Source organism: Emys orbicularis, chromosome 16 (genome assembly GCF_028017835.1).
Source record: "Emys orbicularis isolate rEmyOrb1 chromosome 16, rEmyOrb1.hap1, whole genome shotgun sequence".
Taxonomy (NCBI): domain Eukaryota; kingdom Metazoa; phylum Chordata; order Testudines; family Emydidae; genus Emys; species Emys orbicularis.
The window spans coordinates 11672715-11694872 of NC_088698.1; the positions used below are offsets into that span (position 1 = coordinate 11672715).

At 41.7% G+C, this 22158-nt stretch overlaps 1 protein-coding gene across 2 annotated transcripts; it reads left to right on the forward strand.

Moving 5' to 3' along the window:
• The first annotated feature begins 9647 nt into the window (after positions 1-9647).
• Positions 9648-18655, forward strand: RNF185 (ring finger protein 185). 2 transcript variants are annotated; one of them, XM_065417822.1, is made up of 6 exons: positions 9648-9829; positions 11619-11637; positions 12552-12664; positions 13227-13281; positions 15657-15774; positions 17606-18655. In XM_065417822.1, the coding sequence occupies exons 1-6, from the start codon at positions 9648-9650 to the stop codon at positions 17701-17703; spliced, it is 585 nt and encodes a 194-aa protein (XP_065273894.1). In that variant the 3' UTR covers positions 17704-18655. The 2 variants fall into 2 exon arrangements, with proteins under 2 accessions (XP_065273894.1, XP_065273895.1); XM_065417823.1 differs by lacking the exons at positions 12552-12664; positions 13227-13281.
• Positions 18656-22158: the final 3503 nt, after the last annotated feature.

Genomic DNA, 22158 nt, shown 5'->3' on the forward strand with positions numbered 1-22158 from the left:
CTTTAGATTGTAATTTAAATGTTCAACATCTCACTACCAGCCTTGTTGCCTTTTGTGACGTCCCTGGGGGTCACGAGCCACTGGGTGAAAAACATTGATTTATGGCATTCAAAACCAAGGTGTTGATGTACAGTCATCCACAGCACTCTGATATCACAGAGGGACCAGAAAGTGTCTGCTAGGATCCATCTCATATGATAACCTTTCCTGCATTGTTAAGTGGAAGGAAGTTACCTCTCAAAAGCAGATGGGAAGAGGGTTACAAGGTGCACAAGAATCCAGTAAAACATGGAAAAAATTTCAGGTAGGCAGTATCTACTCTGTATCAAGGGGGGTGAAACACATTGGTACTGCAGTGTAAAATAAATCTGCATTGTTACTGCCTGTTGTATAACTGTTCTGTGCATACAGAGGAGACAGTCTCCAAGGATCTCAAATAGGCTGACATAATTTACTAGCAAACTCAAAACTGGGTTAAAAAAAAAACACAAAAGGAACTGCACTGCCCGACACTTTCAACTAAACTGCTTAAATAATCTCTGGACCTTTCCCCATGACGTACTGTATACTTTGTAGCCATTTATTACAATTGCCAATTGTAAGGCATCACAATATTTTTAATATTGTTTTCTATCCCATTCTTTAGATAAATTAACATCTAATTTATTTTTAACTGCCATTGTGCATTAAGAAAAGTATTTTGTTGAGCTGTCACAGTGATGCCTAGGTCTCTTACCTTCTGATAAGAGTGGTAACTATACCACTCAGGAATCAAAGAGACAACCTTTTTGAGAACATTAACTTACTTCTATGCTTTTAAAACAACAGAAATAAGAATAGAAACTTTTATTTTGTAATGAAAACCTATAGGAAATTTTTGAGACAGTAGCTATATGGTGATTGTTGCTATGTGATCCAAGTTTTCTGGGATCATCCCAGCTTTAATAGGGCTATCTCAGAATCGCACAAGTACCTTTGTGGCCCATATAACATCTTAATTGTTCGATATTACATCAGAGCATTGAAACTTAGATGCAACATTAATGTTGTGTCAAACCATTATGTTATCTCAACATGCTGCTTTAAGTGTCATAAAACTGTGATGAATGAGTTTGCCTCCTCTGACCAATTTCTAAAGACAGCAAATCTACTAGCGTAGGTGGGTGAATGACTCTCATGATGTGTTGCCCCATGCCAGAGGGCAGGATCAAAATTGGTTTCCTGTATGGCTCCCCATTTTAGATACTACATACATCTTCACCTTAACTGTGTGTTGTTAGTTAATACACTTGCATACAAGTGGAAATTCCAGCATGGCTGCTTGTTTGTAGCTTTGCTGTGGATCTTGCGGTAGACATCTGCTACTGGTGTTGACTTCTTGGCTTGACTACCACTATGGCTTAGACCATCTCCTCTGTCTCTGTATGTAGACCAATGCAGAAGCTGCACTCTTCTCCCACACCCCAGCCCCTTGTGTGTGGAATCCAGACACTGACGCCTGCTGCAGTGGTCTAGTTTCCTTAAGTTTAGTAGAAGCAAAGCATTGTTTGGTGTTTAACCTTAAGTTAACCCCTGCTCCACTGCCCTAGGAACAGGGTGACCAGATGTCCCGATTTTATAGGGACAGTCCTGATATTTGGGGCTTTTTCTTATATAGGCTCCTATTACTCCCCCCCCCCCCCCCCCATCCATCCCCTGTCCAGAGTTTTCACGCTTGCTATCTGGTCAGCCTACAGGCCAATGTGTGCGGAACCAGCCTCCGTTCCCCCCTCCCCTGTGTGGAAGCGGGACTCCTTTCGCCCCGCTCCCCCCGGTGCGTGGGATTACGTGTCCCATCCCTTAGGGCGTATGAGATTTGCCCCCCGGTCTCCCTGTCAGGCGGAACCTGATGCCGCGGCCCCGTGTGCCGGCCGAGGGGCTGGTCCCGTACAATGCAGGCGGGGCTGGGTTTCCGGGGGATCAGGTGACAGCGGCGGCCCAGGGAGGAGAAGCTGGAGCGCGGATTGGAGCCAGCTGGGAGTCCGAGTCTCGGGGCTGTTGTAGTTGTCGTGGGGGTCGCGGCATCTGCTTCTCAGGTGAGCACCGGGGGGACGGGCCTGAGACTGCCGGGGGGCGGCTTCGAGGCCCTGCCTGGGGTTGCGGGCGGGCCTGAGGCCTGGGCCGGGAAGCGGGCTGAGAAGGGGGTCGGTGGGGCGGGGGACTTGGGTGGGGCTGAGCTATCGGGTGGGTGTGTGGGGCATCCTGTCAAGTTAGCAGTAGGTGGTCAGGAGCTGGAAGGAGAAGCCGAAACCTTTGGCTCCTCAGACAGGCGCCTCTCGCTCTTATTTTGTCCGTCCGTGGGGGAGGGCGAACAGTTCGTGTGCAAGGGGGTGTCTCCTCACTGATACACTTTGAACTTACATCTGTTTACAAGTAGTTTTTATTACCTGAGACCATTAACTGGGTAACTCATAAGTCTTACAAGAAAATGCCTTGGAAATCACAGTTTGTTAATGTTTACTCTACCAAACTAGCACATGGCACCAGGTGTCCCAGGTAGGGTGACCAGATGTCCCGATTTTATAGGGACAGTCCCGATTTTTGGGTCTTTTTCTTATATAGGCTCCTATTACCCCCCACCCCTGTTCTGATTTTTCACACTTGCTGTCTGGTCACCCTAGTCCCAGGATCTGGCTTGACTCAGGAGGGAAATAACCACTCCCCCTTCTCCTCTGCGGGTGGGTCCTTTGTAAAAAGTTATTTGGTAAAGAGTCGCTTGTCCCAGTTGCACTTCTTTCTGTAACACTGACTGTGTTGTATTCCTCTTCCATTTCATCCTTTGATTTTCTTGTCCAAAACGTTTTAAGATTATATCAAAACAGAATGAGATCACTCTTGTCTTTTCTTTAGTGAATTATAGAATAGCAGATTTTAGGTTTACATGTAACAGTGGGACTTTGTAATTTTTACTTTTGCAACTGAGGGAGATGGTACTGCTCAATGGTTGGAGCAGGAGTCCAATAGCAAGGAGACTTCTATTCTTCTTTTTGCTTCTGGCTTCCTGTGTGTCTGCAGGGAAACAATTATTTGTTTTCCCCATCTGTAAAAATTGGGATAATTTACACTCCTTTGTAAAGTGCTTCGGCCTCTTAACATTATTTGTTGCTCTCTACAGTTAGATTTTTTTTTCTTTCTCCCCAGGGACCTAAAATGTTTCATAAGTGTCCATTAAAGATGTGGCTCTTTATAAATAGATTAATATTTGGGTTTTAGTTCTTATCTTCAAATGTAGTAACTTCTGATATATTTTAATTGCCCTCTGGGATTGCTTTATATGCTTTTTTGTATTTTGTTAATTTCAAATAAAACCTCCCCTGGCAACCTATAAAGTTATAATAATTAGTCCACATAGTACATTTATGACCGATTTAATCCTATAAAACATATTACATAATCTAATATCATCTGAATATTTTTCTGGCATTATCTAACTGATTATATCAGTTTTCTTTATCCCTTCGATTTGCCAGGGTTTAAAAAAAGAAGTGTGTTCATAGGCTTCATTCCAAGTTCTGTTTGAGTCTATCTGTTTAATGGACGGGAGAGAGCGTAAAACAGAACAAAGCTATCTTTGTCTTTTACATGCGTGGTGTTCACAATAATTTTTTATACTAACAAAGTACCTTGCATTTGTATAGCACATTTCCTATCAATGGATTCCAAATCACTTTTTAAACATAGGCCTCAGTCCTGCATTCTAATCCTCTAGCACAGGTCTGTGAAGAGTCCCAGTGAATTAAATGTGTCTCTGAATTGCTGCATGGGTTCCTGGTAGTAGATTAATGTGCAAGATGGTTTTTAAATTGATGTTCAGCCTATATATATATGTAGGGACCACTTCATCTAACACTGAAAGGGATATACAGCACAGAAACATAAAAACCACAAAAGGAGAATAGAACATGCATGACTGATTATCTAAAGAGGTTATGTTTCAACTCACTATCAAGAGATGGGGGAAGGGAATAAAGAGGCAACTAGGTAAATGTATGTTTAATAATTAACAGTTTTACTTCAGCAGGAATGTACATGCTGTGAATGTCAGGAAATAAACTTACTGTTTTTCATGGGGCTGTCAGCAAACGTCAGCTCTTGCAGAAAAAGTAACCTGTGACCATATGTTAGGTACACTTAAAGTTCAGAGAACTCTCACATTGTAGGTTTCAGATTTGTATTTTGTCTTATGTCTGAGGGTCTTCTTCTAAACCTAGTGTCGAGAGAGAGATTTTCTTGAGACTTCTATAATATTAATGAAAAGTGATCATTTTAAAATTTGGATTGCCATGTTTGCAACAAAAACATTGTGATATTGTGGTAGTACATCAGAAGAAAGTGAACCTGAAATGTTAATTGTCCAAGCAGAGGGAAATTTAGAACCTGAATAAAACAGAATCTGTCATGAGAAGCAAACTAGACTTGAAAAATTCTTTAAATTTTAGTAATCTCTTTAGTAATGTAACACTGTGACACATTAGTAAAAGGAGCAAAGAATCTTATTTTTCTATACAGGTTTTTTAACCTGACAGTGTTCCTTTAAATCTCATATTTAAGATATGCAGCAAAGAGAAATAATAATTAAAAATGTTAATATGTAGTCAGTGACCTAGAGCCCAATTGGAAAGCAGTTATTCTTAATATTTATGAAATAACTAACATTATAAAGCAAACACTTCTAAACATTTTATATACCCTACAAATATGATTTATAACTTAGGTGACATTATCTTCTGATGCTTTCTATTCTGCACTCTGAATTATTGTCCATCTATGCTCTTTGTCATTGAGATTTTTGGATGCTTTAATTTAAAATGTCATGATTTTTTTTTCCCTGTGAAGTTCCTCGTAGTTTTCAGAGGCAAATCGCTATATCTCCAGAAAATCTCTCATTTCTCTTAGATCCATACACTTGGTCTCTTTCACTGTCTGATGCTCCAGCCCTGCATTTCCTGGTGCATCATTCCCCCACTTCTCTACTCCACTCTGTGTCTTTAGAATATATTTCCTAAATATTTTGTGGGTATCTTCTCCTCAGTTGCTTCTTGCAGGCGCACAGATGAGCACATAAACCTCACCAGTCTCCCACGCTATTATTTCCTCCTCAGTCTCTTAGACCATCTGTTGCTCTCAACTGCCATGGAACCTTCAGGCCCCAGAGTGCCATCTGCTTCTTAAAGCCTCCTTTCTCCTCACATATTCATCTGCTCTTTCAACCAGACTGGCTCCAGAAAACCCTGGATAACCGAAAGGGAGGCATGTTATATCCCTTCCCATATATCTTCCCCCCCCCCTTTTGTTTATTTAAGGACATCTGCATGAAAACAAGTTCCTTTTTTCTTAACAGTCCATCTGTTCCTGCTGTTTGTTCCCCATGTCAAGTAATAATACATTGTGATATCCGTCATTTCTACAGCAACCAGTTGCGATATCACAGAGGATGATGACTTCAAATGGGGGAATAAACAGCAGGAACAGATGGACACTTAAGAAACAAATACTTTGTTTTCATGGAAATGTCTTGATAACAAAGAACAAGGGAAGAAAAGTGGAAAATCTTTGAAAACTTGCCATGAGGTCACAACTAACTCTTGCACCTTCTTCCTTCCTTCAATTTCTTGAATGGTCCTGGCATTTGTGAAGTGGGACTTGAAGAGCTGGTCAAAAGGGCAAAGGTTTAGCAAACCTAGATTAGTACCTTTGTACACCCAATTCTTTCTCCCCACTTTTAATAAACACTTTTGTGTTTAATTTAACCTGAAAGCAACTGTGGCTCCTGAGGTGCTTATGGTGTCTCCTTCATCTGAGCCCTAAATCAAATACAAAAAGGGTCTGGCCTGTTTTATTTGATTTTTCTTAAGTGTACTTCTCTGCCTAGCATTTCTTTTAACAAGCTCAGGTGGTTGACTGAAGGTGGTATCATCTTGGAATTTACTCTCAAACTTATGAATCTGTTCTAGTTAGAACATAAGAGATCCAGTTATTATGGATTGAGCAAATGTGCTTCTTACTCTATGGATATCAAATCCTGTCTCACTTTAATTTCAAATGTATAAATAATAATGTTTGTACAATACCATAGGAGTCTGCATGGTGCTTTACAGACAAATATAAGATTGTCCCTCCCTGCTCCAAAGAGTTTATTACAAACTAGGTTAAATAAGACACGTTGTGCCTCAGTGAGAGATTACAACAGACAAGTGGGTGGGAATGAGACAGTCTTGCACAGTACATGCTTATAAGGTTACTAGTTATTGTCTTAGTTTATTATGTTTGTAATATTTTTATGTTTTTAATTGATGAATTCCTAATGGGGGATTAGATCTGAAAGAGGGTACTGAAGAGAGACTTGGAGGAGGTCTTTCTTTCCAGGAGTATGGGTCAGCATTGGAGAAAGTACAAAAGCTTTTGTGGGAGAAAAGCTGAACTGGGTCACCTGACGGCTCAAGTGGGGTGAAGGAAGATATTGGCAGAAACAGAACTAATGACACCTTTTTATTTATCTGGTTTCTCTCTTGCATTATGACCAAATCTGCTTTAAAAAGAACATTAAATCCAGGTCTGAAAATTCATGCTATGGATCCCCAAATCTGTAGGGGTAAATCCTTCCCCCATCTCTCCTCCTACTAAAATATTAAACCAATATTTAAAGCAGAATACCACATGAGCGAATCCTGGTACTTTAAACATTCTTGCTTCAGTTTTTGATTTTTTTGTTATTGGGGTTCATTTAAACATTCATTATCTGAGCAAGATAAGCTAATGCTGCTAAAGGTTCTGGCAGAAAGGATGCATGAGAACAGTGAAAATTGTTTTTTAATGTGTAGTTGGGGAATTGGTAGCATTTCCACCTGTCCTGTACTAAAGCTTTTTTTTTTTTTTTTTTTTAACAATGGCAAACTGCCTTGCTGATGAGGGTAAATGAAGCCATGCTGTGAAATGCTAGGAGTCAGCAGTGCTGAGAGGCAGTGTGCATTAAGGCACAGTAGTTGTGAACACTGAGCTGTCCTTCTGGGACCCCAGGCAAAATGATGTAACTGAGTGAAAAAGCTCTGTAGAAATAAATCTCTTCTCCTTCCCCATTTGTTCTGTTGTGGTGTCATTGATGCAATACTTTAATTGGGCTCAGGCTTGACACTTTTTTAGTCCTGGAGCGGAATTGCATTGTATGAAAAGAACTCTGCGATAAAAGCTGGAGAGACTGAAGTTTTGTTTTACAGCTCCATGTGTGTGCTTCAGCATTACTCAGGAAGCTGAGGTGACCATTTTAGTACTTGTGGGGTAAGTTATGCAGTCAGTAGTTTATGAAAGGTTCTAGTTGCCCTTTCCAAATAATTAATTTCTGTGGACTTGTGAAAGTTTTAGACAGTCATCTGTTTCTCTCTCTCATATGGGTATCTATGATTGATAGACTTTCAGCATCTTGGTATCTGAGCTCCTTGTTTTTCTCATGTAAAGTGCAATGGACTAAGATTTTAAATTGTTCTTTCTTGATTAATTGTGACTGACTCAGCAGGTATAGATTTGTTCTTGATTTCTGGATTAAAAATCAGAGTAGACTTTTGGTATTTGTATTGGACAGTAAAAGTATATCTCTGTTTCCTGGGATGTACATGTTTTGTGCCCATGCTGTCTCCATTCTGTAAAGTGCTTTCGGATTCGCATGTCAGGGAAATCCCATACTAAGGTTTATGGTAGTTATGTTTTAGCAGAAAGAAATAAAAAGAGAGAGAATCTTGTTGAGTAGACATACACGATATGTGCTGCACAGGTAACATTAACATGAGTCAAGAGCATGTGAGCTGTACAAACAACTGGGATGTTCAGTCCTCAGTATACTGGGTGCTTCTGCAACATAATTGCTAGAAATGTTCAAGGCTCACTTCCACCCAGGGCCATGACAGCAGTGAGAGGGAAGGGTGGATAAGAAACAAGGATGTTTTAAAATAAATATATCGGAATTTTTCAATTTAAATTAAATATATATTTTAAAAAAATACATGTAATTAGGTAAATTTGAAATTGATAATCTATGTTAAGGCCTAAACTACTTGTTATATATTTAAATAATTTTAAATTAAATACAAAAAATATTAAGCAGTATATGTTTTCTGCTGAGTTTCAAAGAAAGTCAGACTCACTGAACGGTTGTAAGCATCTGGAACCAAAATTTGTCGAAGTGCTAAACCAGATTTTGACAGCAGATAGCCTCTTCTGCAGGTGCAAGAGAGTAACTTTTTAAATGTTAGTTTATTCAGCTAGTTCAGTTCAATAGCTAGTTCAGTCAAAGTTAAGAAGGAAAAAGCAGGAAAACTTGTCTTCCTCTCCCAATCTAGGAATAAAAATCAGGTATAAGAAGATGAGATCTACTGGTTCTAAAATCTTGAATGACATGGTGACCAGAAACACTCATTTCCGTTCACTAACTACAGATAATGCTTCCTTTGTTTAATACATCAGCTAGTTTAAAATGCAAAACATTATTGATAAACTTTTTTTTCTTATGTATCCGGTACATTTAAGATAGTTCTATTTAAAATGCTGTTTTTGTTTGTGCATTTTAAGTGAATTCCAATCAACCACCAAAAGGAGCTTGACACAAATCACAAGTTTAAAAAAAAAAAGTATCTAGTAAATAAGAAACCCCCCATTTACCATTTTCTAACATAATAAAAATGTAAAAATTAAGAATCTCCATACATGTAAATTAAGCTGTATAATTGCTTAAATAAGTGTGTATAGATATATTGTATCTCATGGTTAGCAAAAAGAAGTACCAAATTTAGTACAAAGGCTGCATTCAGTTGCAAGTCAACATGTTTTAATTTTTACCAACCAATGAGAATCAACCTGTCTTGAGAAAAATAACTAAAAAATACCAATGTGAAACACATCTAAAATTGATGATTTAAATCAATCCACCCTGGTGCGAGGATCACTTCCATCCACCTTCTTTTCCCGGGCTCCTGGTAACCTGACCTAATGGATGTAAAAAAAATCCTAGGTGCATTGAATGACCTATATGTTCAACCTGAGAGTGTGTGTGTGGGAATAAAAAAGACCTCTTTAGTTTTCTTGTAAACCTCACTGAATTCTAGAAGAAAGGTCTCCTGACATGGTCCTTTGTTAAACTCCTTTTCAGGCTGTGCTCAAACATTTGTGCCCTGTACTGAATTTTGGGAAGAGCACATATGACTAAATGTACATGTATCAACAATACACTCTGCAAAGAGTAACTGCTGTTTGATAACATTTACAAGAAGATGGAGATGGGAAACCAGTCTTAATTTTCAGCCTTGGGGTTTAATGTGCTACCCAGTCAGTGCACCCAAAATTTTAAAATGTAGGTGATGTCAGCAGCTAGGCCATATGACCGATATTCAAGACCGCTTAACTTCTAAAAAAGACTCCTCTTGGCTACCATAAAATTGAGATGTTGGAATCTGGGATCCAAATGGTCCTTGGGCAAGTAATCTTAATATTTTTTTTTCTTCTTTCAGTTTCAAATAGGACAAGAATGTAACAGTGTAATGCAAGTGGAATTTCTCTTTCTCTGTCTCATAGGATTCCAGTTGGAAGATTTTACTGTCCTTGGATCTGATTAATTCCTGAGGATGGCAAGTAAAGGGCCCACGGCGTCTACATCCACTGAAAACTCCAGTACTGGAGGGACCAGTGGCAGCAGCAGTAGTAATGGTGCTGGGGACAATACTAATCAGGACAGCACTTTTGAATGCAACATCTGTTTAGACACTGCCAAGGATGCGGTTATCAGCCTGTGTGGGCACCTCTTCTGGTCAGTATTCTATTTTCCTTAGGTAGGCCAGAATATGGGTCTGGGACAAACACACTTTTATCCTCCAGGAGCCGAGGATGTAACAAGGTTAAATGTCAGATGAAAAGTCCAGCCTTGCAATCTTAAAATGTGAATGGGATTATGGACTTGGAATTGAATGCTGTAAACAGAAATTTGCTAACTTACTGTTCTGCCCCCAGATCCATTCTTCTGTTAAATATGTAGTTACTCCAGGCTACTGTTGGCCTCCTAAAGTTTTGCTTTTGGTAGCCCTCTGGATTGTTGTGCTAAAAACTGAATTGCACAGCCTTGATTAATATAATTTGGCAAAGCAATATTATTTTCATTCATGCCTTCTGGCTTGGCACACACCCACTGTTTGGGTCTAAATCCCTCTGTAACCCACCCATACCCGGAACTGCTTTGTACCTTGTCCTGGAAGCAGGCTCGGGAATCCAAGGCAAATCGCACCCTCACCCCAGGCTTCCTTTCACTGCTAGTGCTGGCAGAAATGTTGTAGAGAGCCCATTTTTGTTGTGAGGTTATTTTTCTTTCCCCATACCATCATGGCAGTGGCACTAGCTCTTCAGGTCCACCGTCTGTCCAATGTGGGCAGATGTCCCACAAACACAGAGAAAATGTTATGCCTCCCATGTGTCTTGTCCAGGTTTGAGCATTGAAGTAGATTGCCCTGCTTTTCCACAATACTTCAGTGGGCTGCAAGGGTATCTTTTTGCCTCAAATGTTAGTTTTGGGGTAGTTGAAAGATGGAATGATACAGGAAATAACCATCTTTCCCCAATGTTTTTTTTTAATGTAACAGTTATCAAGGGTTGATATTGCTAATTGTGTGGGGTTTTAAACACTATGGATTAAATTCAGGTCTCAGTTAAACCTGTGTGGTTGCATGGGTGTAAGCAAGTAGAATTTGGTTTCTGGTGTCAACATATCAGCTGTAGGTCCTTGTTATCTGGCTTTTCTTACAATGAAACCTTATTGTGATCACAACTTTTTGATGAAACCACCTAAGTGGGGTGACTTTACACCAGGATTGAAGGTCCAGTCTTTCGATTGACAGTCTGCATATTGTTTATACCACTTGGAGAGCAGTTGATTGCAGTGTCTTTTGATAAGTAGTCTTATCTTGTGGCCTGTTTTTTGTTTGATTTTGACTTTTTTAAAGTTGCCACAAGGACTTTAATTGAAGTAAAGTGTCTTAAAGGAGAAATTAGAATAACCCTACTCTGTTCCTCATACTTCATGCCCATTTTAGAATTAACAGCGTGATGCATAATGTACATTTCTCCATATCCCTCCCAATATTTTAGCCACGTGTTCCTCCCTTAATTCTTAAGATCCTAACGTCATACGGTTGGCATCTTTCTAATTTGCATCTTTGCCTAGGACATGAGCTCATGGGATCAGTGAGCAGAATCTGTGCAAAAAGGCCCAGAAAGATTAATTTAAGCCTTTGTGTATGCTTTTTGTGCTGATATCTAAGGCTGTGGAACTTCTAGATGGTGAGAGTACAGGGACCAAGAGTTGTGATGTGGTTTCTGTCCATTTGGCAACCTAGTGTCAGATTGTATAAACTGGAAGGGCCAGAGGAGGTTTGACTTTGGCTGTACTTTGCATTAGAACAAACTGAACTTCTGAAAGTTATGGTACTGATATTGCTGATTCTTTAACCTTCTGCTGTCCCCAATATACTCTCTAAGTAACTAACTACATTTTTTTTACCTTTCTCTCTTTCTGCCCTATTATCAAATCACCCTGGGAATACCAACAGTTGGCCTTGTTTACACCAGGTAAGATCGTTTTCTTTTTACTTTGTCTTTCATCAGCTCCTATTACACAATAACCCCCTCAGTCCTCTAGGGTATTCTGTCAGAAGCTGCAATATCCCCTTCTCTTTCTAAGCATACTTCCTTCTCTCCAGGGTAACCAGAGTGCACTAATGAAACTTAACATGCAATAATTTGCAATCCACTTTTCCAGAGGAAGAGAAGTATAAGCCCAAAGTCCCTTTTTTTCAGGGTCTTAACCACTCAAATATTTAGTGATTCAGGGAGGAGAGGTTACATATGACAGACGAGAGGGCTTAGTATGTAGATTAAAAACTTGAAGCACTTCTATTGCCACGCTTACTGTTACACCCCTACTCTGTGTATGTTAGAATCATAGAAACTAGAGATGAGACACGACTGGTCCTTCCTTCCCCAGGCCGGTGCAGGGTTGTTTCTACAGTGTAGTTTTCAGAGTTTTCCCAGCCCAATTACAAGTGTACAGTTCAGCAGATATGATATAGCAGTTTACTATACTAAACTACAGCAAGTACTGCCCAAATCTGAGGCACTTTGGCATTTGGCATTGGGGGAGGGATAGCTCAGTGATTTGAGCATTGGCCTGCTAAACCCAGGGTTGTGAGTTCAATCCTTGAGGGGGCCACTTAGGGATCTGGGGCAAAAATCAGTACTTGGTCCTGCTAGTGAAGGCAGGGGGCTGGACTCAATGACCTTTCAGGGTCCCTTCCAGTTCTATGAGATAGGTATATCTCCATATATTTCCAAAGAGTAGACAGTTTGCCTCCTTGTTTTTCTGAATAGCTGTAGAATTCTATTTGGCTGTCTTTTGTGTGGCTGTGTGAGATACATTTGCATGTTGTTATTGTTCCATTGTTCTCCAGGTGCCTTATTTATTTTGTTTTATTTTTCTCTCTTAGTGGTTAGAGACCAGGCCAAACAGGCAGGTGTGTCCAGTATGTAAAGCAGGAATCAGTCGAGATAAAGTTATTCCTCTGTATGGAAGGGGTAGTACTGGGCAGCAGGACCCCAGGTAAGGAATCAAAATTCAGCCACTTCTTTGTGGAAACCACAAACCTAATTATTATACAGTTGATGTGTCAGATAAGAGATGGTCAAAACTTAGGGGAGGTGATATGTCTGCCAAATACATCCTGGCTCTCCCAGGGCCTGGATTCCCACACCCCGTTTCTTGCTTATCTGTGGAAATCTATTTTAACTGAATTGAACACTAATTACTAACTGAAGATGGCACATTGTGCAAAATATTACCTGACTAGGACAACTTGGACAGGACATTCATTGGGCTGATCACAGTTTTCAAGCTCCCTTGATTGTGAAATGTAACAAGGATGTTGCTGCACAGAAATGTAGAATCTCAATTTGTGGATTTGGAACTGGAGGTTCAACTAACTGGTGGGCCTGCTGGCTCCTGCTAGTAAGCTAACTGCACACAAGTCTGCTGCAACAATTCAGTGGTCTCTGGACATCTGTGAAAGAGCAATTAATGTTAGTTCTGTTTTACTGGCCAGGGCAGGAAACTAATATTACACCATATATCGCTACGCTTATACTAACTCTGCTGTCTTTTCCAGAGAAAAAACTCCACCACGACCACAGGGACAGAGACCTGAACCAGAGAACAGAGGGGTAAGTAAAACACAAGTTAAAGTGGAAAGATTGGATTAGGATTTGGGGAGGAGGGAGACCAACTGTGGAGATCCTTTTATATTGCCTATTGTACGTCTCTTGGTACCTGATGTTGTGTTGTGGATGCCTCCATTCCTCAGCATTCTATAGCATGAGTTAACTTTACTCAAACTTTACAATTAAAGCATACAGTATGGTGTTGCTGGGGATGTTATCTTTCATAATCAGAACACGCTCCCTACGCATAAGTGGTGCAGTGCTTCTGAAAATGGTTCTGGACATATCTCTCCTTTTTGTCAAATGAGAGGTGTCTTCGAAATGTACACTGTGTGCTTCTGTCACTGTATGCCAAAGATCCCCAAAGTGTGGGGCGCACCACCCTAAGGGGCCGTGGAGGAATGTCTGGGGGGCGCAACGAGGTCCGGTCCAGGCCAGCCTCAGTGGAGGGTGGGGAGGGAGTGCTATCCAGCCCCTCCACACCCCCAGCTCTGCTCCGGTCCTGCCCCCAGCCGCGCCCTGTGTCTGGCCCCGGCCCCAGCCTCAGCGCAGCTCCGCTGATGGCTCCATGCCAGCTCCCAGCCTCGCCGCTAGCCGTGGCTCCGTTCCCAGCCCGGAGCCAAGGTTGGGGGCAAGGCTGGGAGTGGAGCCGTATCTCACTGCAGGCCCAGCTACCAGCCTACACCACAGCCTGGCTGGGGCCCCAGCCTCGGCCCCTTTACCCCTGTCTGCGTTCCTTCCTCCCCTTTCCCGCCCTCCGGAGCTGCAGCCATGCTCCCAGCTCAAGGGGTGTGTGGACGGGGGGGGGGGGGGGGGGGGGGGGGGGGGGGGGAGGAGAGAAGGGGCGATCCTCAAAAGATTTGGGACCACTGCTGTGTGCTGATACCCACTTCACTATAGAACATTACTTTACCATGTTTATGTATACACATCCCAAATGGAGTGGGGTATGTTTATGCAAACAGCAGCCCAGGTATGTAAATACAGTGAATATAAATAGTAGGCTGTACATGGGGAACAGTTATCAGGATAGATCAGAGTTTCCTAGGACAGTAAGAAGTGAGCATGACCTGATGAAACACTTGCATATTTCCATGTAATTCAGCTTCAAGTCCCCAGAGAGCACTCGTATATCTCATTGTTTCAAACAAACAGCCCTGCTGGGTATGACTAAGGAACACTTCTACATTGAATAAATGGGAGCTAAGTAGTTCTCTCTCCGCGGAGCATTGCCTGCTTATTAAATCAGCTGCTGCATCTTGGTAGAACCTTTTAGCAAGTGCTGCCATTAATTGGAGGAATCTGGCATAAAGACATTGCAGGAGTGGTGCTGCTTCTCCAGTTTCTGAAACTGCAGGAGCTGCCATGAAAAGAAGCATTGCTGCATATGGCCCCTTTTGTAGGGAGTTGATGACAAGACAACTGTCAATGTAGGCAGAAGAGTCAAAATCTTTACTAATCAAATCAAGGGGTTAGTCCATAAACTCTAGGGCTAAGTATTATGTCACTGGGATCAGTTCTGTGTACACTCAAAGCTGGACAGTTAGAAACTAGGGTATTCTCCAGAACTGATACCATTGGTATAATTCTGAGACAAGAAGGCAATCTTCTGTGGATTGGTGGAGTCTAGGACTAGGGTAACAGTTTGCTCTCCCACAGCCATTCCTTACAGTATCATTGTTTGTTTCATACTAGTTGTTTCCTAAACATTGCACCCATTTTAAGGATTTGAATGTTCCTTGATTCAGGAGTTTCATCTTTCTGCTTGGCTAGACTAACCCTGCAATTTTGCTTTGGACCCTTTACAGTCAGTCAGTGACGTTGGATCATAAAGCAACCCTTCCTTCCCTCCTCCTTCCTTGATGTCAAGTCTCCCTGCATCACATTATGTTGTATATAACCTATATTGTAGGCTCCTTTGGGCAAGAACTCTTCCCCCTCCTCCCCATAAAGCTTTCTATGGTGCTATAGGAACACAATTTTAAAGTGACTGTGCACAGCACTTTACACACATCCCGAGGAGCAACGTTGGGTAATTTTTCATGCTACTTTTGTTTTAGATTGATGGATAGCAAATATTGACTCATAATTAAAGCTTTTTTAAAAAAACAGTAAGTGATATCCAATTATATAAATTATGATACATTGTCAGATATCTGGTGAGAGAATTACAAAAACATTTAGCATTTGCTAACCTGTAGCCCTCAAACATGAGCTGCAGTGAGGTGTGGGACCATACAGGCACAAACTGAAAACTGCCAGACATTGTGATCCTCATTTAGCCTAAAGAAGTCCATTGACATGGAATATTTGGCTTTACTCTGTCTTGCAGTATAAATGACAGTATGTTTCACTTCCATTTTTTTTCTTCTCTGCAGGGATTCCAGGGCTTTGGGTTTGGAGATGGTGGCTTTCAAATGTCATTTGGAATTGGGGCATTTCCCTTCGGTATATTTGCCACAGCATTCAACATAAATGATGGGCGGCCTCCACCAGGTATTATGCATCTCACCATCTGGGAAAATCCCACAGGAGAATAAATTTCATATAGATTAATTTGTATCTTTCAAGCAAAGAACCTGCTAAATCACTAACTTATCTGTATGCCAAAGTAAACCAGTGAAACAACATGTAGGGAAACACCCTTTTGAGCACACAGTGTTGGTGCACTGTAGAGCTAATCGTTTAAGAGTGAACAACAAAGGGAAAACCTTTGCTGTGTCTTTATTCTATAAAATACATTTTAAAGGTGTTTGTCTGGTGGTTTTGCATTAGAAAATACCAGCTTATGACTTCTCTCTGTTTTGCTGAAGGACTTTTTGGAGGATTGAAGAACTGGAGAGCGATAGTGACATTGCAGGTTAAACAGGTTTTAACAGAAAAATGTTTTAAATCAGTTCGACTGAACATTCCTTCCCCTCAAGTGAGAACTGGGAAAGCCCCTTCAGTGATCTGAGTGCTTCCATTCCAGTCCTCCAAAAGATTCTCCAGGAAAGCCAGAGAAGTTGAGACCTGAATTTCTAGCATTTTTAAAAAGAAGGAAAACTCCCACATATACAAAATATGATAACCTTTTTTCATCCCCAAAAAGTTATCGGTCTTAATGTACCATAAAGAAGAAGAAAAAGCAAGAACACTACTTTCTTTGCTTTGCAGTTCATCTTCAAGATGATCACCTATGTGCTACAACAAATAACTTCCTGATGAATTAATTTCAATGCTGTCAATTGAGTAAAACCAGTTGGGTTACTTTAGTACAGTGGCCTCATTCTGAGGATTGCCAAACAGCCTGTAAAGCTGAAGGGTTTGGCAGTCCCTCTGCACAGTAGTCAAACTGCAAGAGTCTGCCTGTTTTGGGCAGAAAACCTACAGCCCAAGATTTCCAGGGCTATGATAAATCTTTTAGCCAATAGTCTGCCATACTGTGTTTAGAGTAAAGGAGCCCCAGTCCATGTATTTCATTTGGAATAATGAGAGAAAACTGAACTGAATTCTTAAGCTCTTGAAAGGGCTGCTAAGTTGTATACCCCTTGGCATCTTCATTTAGCCCATTAGTTGTACCTTGCTTTGTACTATCTGCTTGCGTAAGAGTGTGTCCGTTTGGAGTTAGAGACTGTGGATTTGTGCTGGTTCGGGTTAAATAAGTACATAAGAACGGCCTTACTGGGTCAGACCAATGGTCCTTCTAGCCCAGTAGCCTATCTTCTGATGGTGGCCAATATCAGGTGCTTCAGAGAGAATGAACAGAACAGGAAATCGAGTGATCCATCCCTTGTTATCCAGCTTTTGGAAATTAATGATTGCCGGTAATCCTTTTTTTAATCTGTTGTTCATTTGCAGGCTCAGTATTTTTGTTCCAGAGGGGGACACTAGTTTTCAGCTCCTTTAAGCTTCCCACTAGTTTTACTGGTATAAGACTCCCCTTAAAATTTTCTGTCTGTTTATAACGTGCTTATTCTGAGGTAGCTTCCTCGTGTGGAGGAGAAAGGCTGATGCAAAACTTTGTAGTGTAGAAATACCTGGCTGAGGTAGACTTACTTCAGCATTGTCTTTTGTAAATCTCTGGTGAGGGCTGCAAGCTCGAGTAGGGTCCCGTCCCCGTCCCTAATCTTGCATTGTGGATCTGACCTTTTGCATTTCTTCCTAATTTCCAGTGTGAGTGAGGCAGTCTGAATCATTCCTGTAACAGAAAAATGTTGCCAGTAGCAGTCTGTCAGCTGGTGGGTTCCTTGCTAATCTCTCTAGACTTGTGAATATGCTATGTGCAGTATATACTACATCTTGAAGAAGGGGAAAGAACTGAACTGTTTTACTTCCTGTTTTTCAGCTGTTCCAGGGACTCCCCAGTATGTGGATGAGCAGTTCCTATCTCGTCTCTTCCTATTTGTGGCTCTGGTGATCATGTTCTGGCTGTTGATTGCATAACTGCTCTATACCCTGTATATTCCTGGGCATCAGGGTCTCTGAACTAGTTAAAAACTGCTCCCCCATCCCACTTTAAACTTTTTGGTGTCTGGTTCCATAGCTAATCACAGGTTCCAGGAATCAGTGGTGCCACAGCATATTGAGGAATTTCGCATGTTGCACCAGAACCTTGGAATTAAATAACAGTTAAAAAGCATGTCTTACCTCAGCCATGTCTCATACCGCTGGTATCCAGATACAACCATGGACCTAGCTTTGAGCTTCACTCTCAAAAGGGAGTGTTGCTTTGAAATCCTGTGCCAATCAGCTAGGCCAGGTTTATGTGGAAGACACTGGTACTGAAGGAGTGTGGGCGGGTGAGGAAAGGAACCTACTGCTTTGTTCATCAGTATCACGTGTGTAACATCCATGATGGGAAAGAAATGCATCAGTTGAAGTTCCAGAACATTCTTTAATCTTTTTATATCAAAGTCCAGTTCTTGCCAGGAAATATCTTGCAGCACTAATAAGACTTCTTTGGGAGGGCATCTGCCTGAAAATGGAATCAGCTTTGGAGACCAGTGTTCTATACCTGCTGTTACTCACCAGAGTTGTGAAAAATCCATGGCACTTGAATGGCTGTAACAGGAGGGGTTAAGAAACTTCAGCCTAAAATTGTAAAATCATCTGACTTTTCTGGAGCTAGACTCTTGAAAATTCTCTCATCATGGGGTTGGGTAGGGTTGTTGGACAGTAGAGTACCTCTCTGGCCACATGCAGTGCCGTTCCTCGGTGACAAAGCAGTGTTTGTTTTTCTTGGGTTTGTGCAGCTGTCTTTGGCTTTACTCATGGATAGTACCTTCATAACTCTATTGCTGTAGCTGCACTCACTCCTTCTTCCAAAGTTGTGAGACTTCCAGGACTATTGTGTACTCTGAATAAAATCATTTTACAGATCTGAGATCATCTTGTTTGGGGGGAGAGGCCACAATGGGGATTTATTAAGTGAGTTGTGAGGTTAACTTTTCAAACACATTTATTTTGGCAAAAAATGAAATCTAAACTTGCCTAGCAGGTGCCACTGTAGGGAATAGTGTAAGACCATTGCCTGTATGGTAGTGCACAGCTGCTTCCAGCCTATAAGGAATAGCTGTAGTGCACGAGCTGCTGCAGGTTTACCAAAGATAATAATTTGAAGGACAGGAGATTACAAATATTTTTGTGCCTGGAGGAAGATGTTGCAGGTGTGCCCACAACTCTGAAAGCTTTTATGGAATTCTGTTAGGTATAAAGCTTTAAAAAGTGTTTCTGATTGATTCTCTGGATCCACAGTACCTGAAATATGAGGGATTTTTTACCTCTGTTTGACTTTCTTCTAATTCTAATTGGACACTTTCAAAAGGATTCTCTTCTGTCTTTATTTTGAGATACTGTTTCTTTGACTCAGATCACTAATAGTCAGAGACTAACCTTCTGTAGAGAGGAATTTTGTGACTTCCTGGACAATAAATCATGATATTTGACAAAACAAATCAATATATAGAAACTCACTGACTTGCTTCAGGAGCTAGGCTTTTTCTCATGTACAAGGATGAAGTGCCTGGGCAGGACAACCATGAGCAGTAGCAATGAAACTTGCTTGCCTAAACACAAACTGTTCATCCACCTGTAGCATGATGGTGTGAGAGGAGCAGGTAGGAGTTTTGTTTGCCTGCCCCAAAAGTCTCCTAAGCAAGCAGGATTTTGCAAAGCTGGCTTCTGCAATAGTTTACCTCATCCATCATATACCAAGATGCAAGATCTGGTTGAGTATAGGTAATTCAAGTGCTGCTTGAACAGTATAGGCACTTTGGGAGCTTCATCCCTTCTAATTGGCTTCTGTAGTGCATATTTTGGAAATTAAGTGCATTTTTATCATCAACTGGCCATATTATGAAGCTTTTTCAGTGCCTTGATGTTTTATTGAGAGGCAGCTCCACCTGCTGGTGAAAAGGGAACGTTCATCTGCTAATGTAAAAGGGATTTTATTTCCTTCTACCATTATTCTGAGAAACTGCTATGCTAGGAAAGAGAGCGTGTTCTTCCGGAAGTAATCTGGTATGAAGATTATTTCTTCAAAGCTTTTATCCTTTGGAGATGACAGTGAGAAATTCAGCTGTAACATGAACAAAAGAGGTATTAAACCAGACTTAAACTTTTTTTTTTGTTTTAAAATATAAAATTTTAAGCTTATTTTGCCAGTTGCTCTTGAGAAGCTGAAGGGGTGAAGACTGAAGTGGCTGCAATGACAGAATTTAGAGTCATTAGTTTCCTGGCAATCCAAGAATGAGATAGTTTAAGTGTTAATGCTTCTGATTTTCTTAGTGTGCATTTTGTATTGTATCATTTTCCCCTCCCTTGTATTCAGACTGCACATGGCCTGCAGTTAGAGAAAGATGGCACATACAGTGCAACCCTTTACTGTTCACTAATTTTCACTGTTGTGAAAGTGATTTAGAATAAAAAATGGTTTTACATTGACTTCAGCCTATGTGGATTCCTTTTGTTAAGGAAGTGCAGTGCCCTTGCCTTGTGCTATTTGGAATTTCACTGTAGGAGGCATTACTGTGAACACAGTGGCAGAAAAAATATTTTATATCTATATTATTGTGGAAAATGTTAGCAGTATCAGAGCTGCTGTTGGTACACCCGCTCTGTAGGATGTATGTCTATGATGTATTCTTCACTCAAAGAAGGAACCAGCTGATGCTGTCTTCTGATAAATGGCAATGAAACCATCTTTGAGGGTGCTGGAGACTAGACTTAAAGGGATATCCTCTATACCTACTGATCCTTTTACATAGAGTACATTCCTTGGAGCTGAAGGTGCTACCTGTATTAGCATGTAGGCCAGCTATTTCTAGTCTAAACAGACCATCTGTGAGATTGAACTATGCCTCTTTCAACAGAGAAAGTAAAAAAGCAGGCATTCCTTTGGTTCACTACTTATGTCTTGAGAAAAAAATAATGTGACATTAACATTTTTTAAAATCAGGAAGCTATCTTGCATATGGGGGTGAATCTGCTCAAGAATGGGGACTCATGAATGGCCTTTTCGCACTTCTGCCTGGACTCAATCTCTCCCATCCTTTAGTGTCATTTACATAGTGGTGGTGAAACTTTTTCAACTAACAGTCTTGAGATTTCAGAGGAAGACCAAAAAAAATAAATAAACCGCAGGGTAAAAACCTGAATTGGGGAGGGGTTGAGCGGAGTAAAAACTGCTATTGTACAGTGTAAAGCAGTGGTTCTCAAACTTTTTTTTCCGCGGACCACTTGAAAATTGCTGAGGGTCTTGGTGGACCAAAATGTTGTTTGTACGATTAGCTATCTGTTGTAAATCGCTTTGGATAAAAGCGGTATATAAAAAACTTAATTATTAACTTTTTTTGTTCTACAAATAAAAGCACACAACTCATATTTTAATATCAGTAGTCTTATCTTTCTAATGCAATGGTTATACCCTCTCTCCCCCCACTGCAGTAGCCCTCAAGCTGGGGCTGGGAAGGAGGAGGGTCTGTCCCCTGCCACAGAGCTGAGTCGGGGAAGGAGGGCCGTCTCTCCCCGACAGCTGCAGCCCTGGAGCTGGGGAAAGTCATCTCTTTCTCTGGCTGCCGCAGTCTTGCATGTCCCAAATCCCCCCCACTGTCCCCTCCCACCTGCCCTTTCTCCCCCCCCCATATGTGTATCTTCTCCAGGGTCCTCGCCTGTACAGCTCCACTAATTACGTGGGTCACCCTTCATTTTCTCATGTGCAGCTTCCCAGGTGTGCACCTTAGAGGGAACTATCCGGGGACCCCTGAATGGAGCTCACGGACCACAGTTTGAGAACCTCTGGTGTAAAGGAACATACACCCCGGATTAGAACAAGGGGGGAGAAGGAGGACAGCAGTGGGTATTGGGGCAGGCACCAAGCCTTTCCCCTGCTGTTAGAGAACTGTAAGAGAGTTGTGGTGCCAGGAGGTGGAGTAAGTAGGGGGGCTGGCACAGCTTGGGAATGAGGTTAAAATGGGAGTAGGGCTGGAGCCGGGGGCTCGATTCTATGGGCTGCTTTAGTTTCTCCCCTTTACAGCTGCCCTGGCTCACGCAGCAAGAGTGGCGGCTGTAGTATGCAGCCACGTCCCGCCCCAAATCTCCCAGCTGGTTTAGCACGTGTGGCGTTAGGGAGGAGGTGGGAGTGGGCGGAGCCGAGCTGTGATTGGCCCATACCCGAAAAGGGGGCGGGCTGTGGTGCGGAAGTGGCGGGGTTCTTATCAATGGGTAGGTCGGGGATTGGCCTGTGACCATAAAGAAGCGGAGCTTCCAGAGGTGGGCGTGGCTGTGATTGGCCCGCGGCAGGGAAGGGGCGGTGCGGTATTTGCCCTGGGGCGGGCGTTGCAGGCCCCCTGGGCCAGGTGCGGTATGACCCACCCCGCACTCCGTAGAGGCTGACGTCAC

Coding starts and splice junctions, on each gene's coding strand:
- RNF185 (XM_065417822.1), top strand. CDS start 9,648: ATGGCAAGTAAAGGGCCCACGGCGTCTACATCCACTGAAAACTCCAGT. Junction 12,665..13,226: donor ACTGGGCAGCAGGACCCCAG/GTAAGGAATCAA, acceptor TGTCTTTTCCAG/AGAAAAAACTCCACCACGAC. Junction 13,282..15,656: donor CTGAACCAGAGAACAGAGGG/GTAAGTAAAACA, acceptor TCTTCTCTGCAG/GGATTCCAGGGCTTTGGGTT.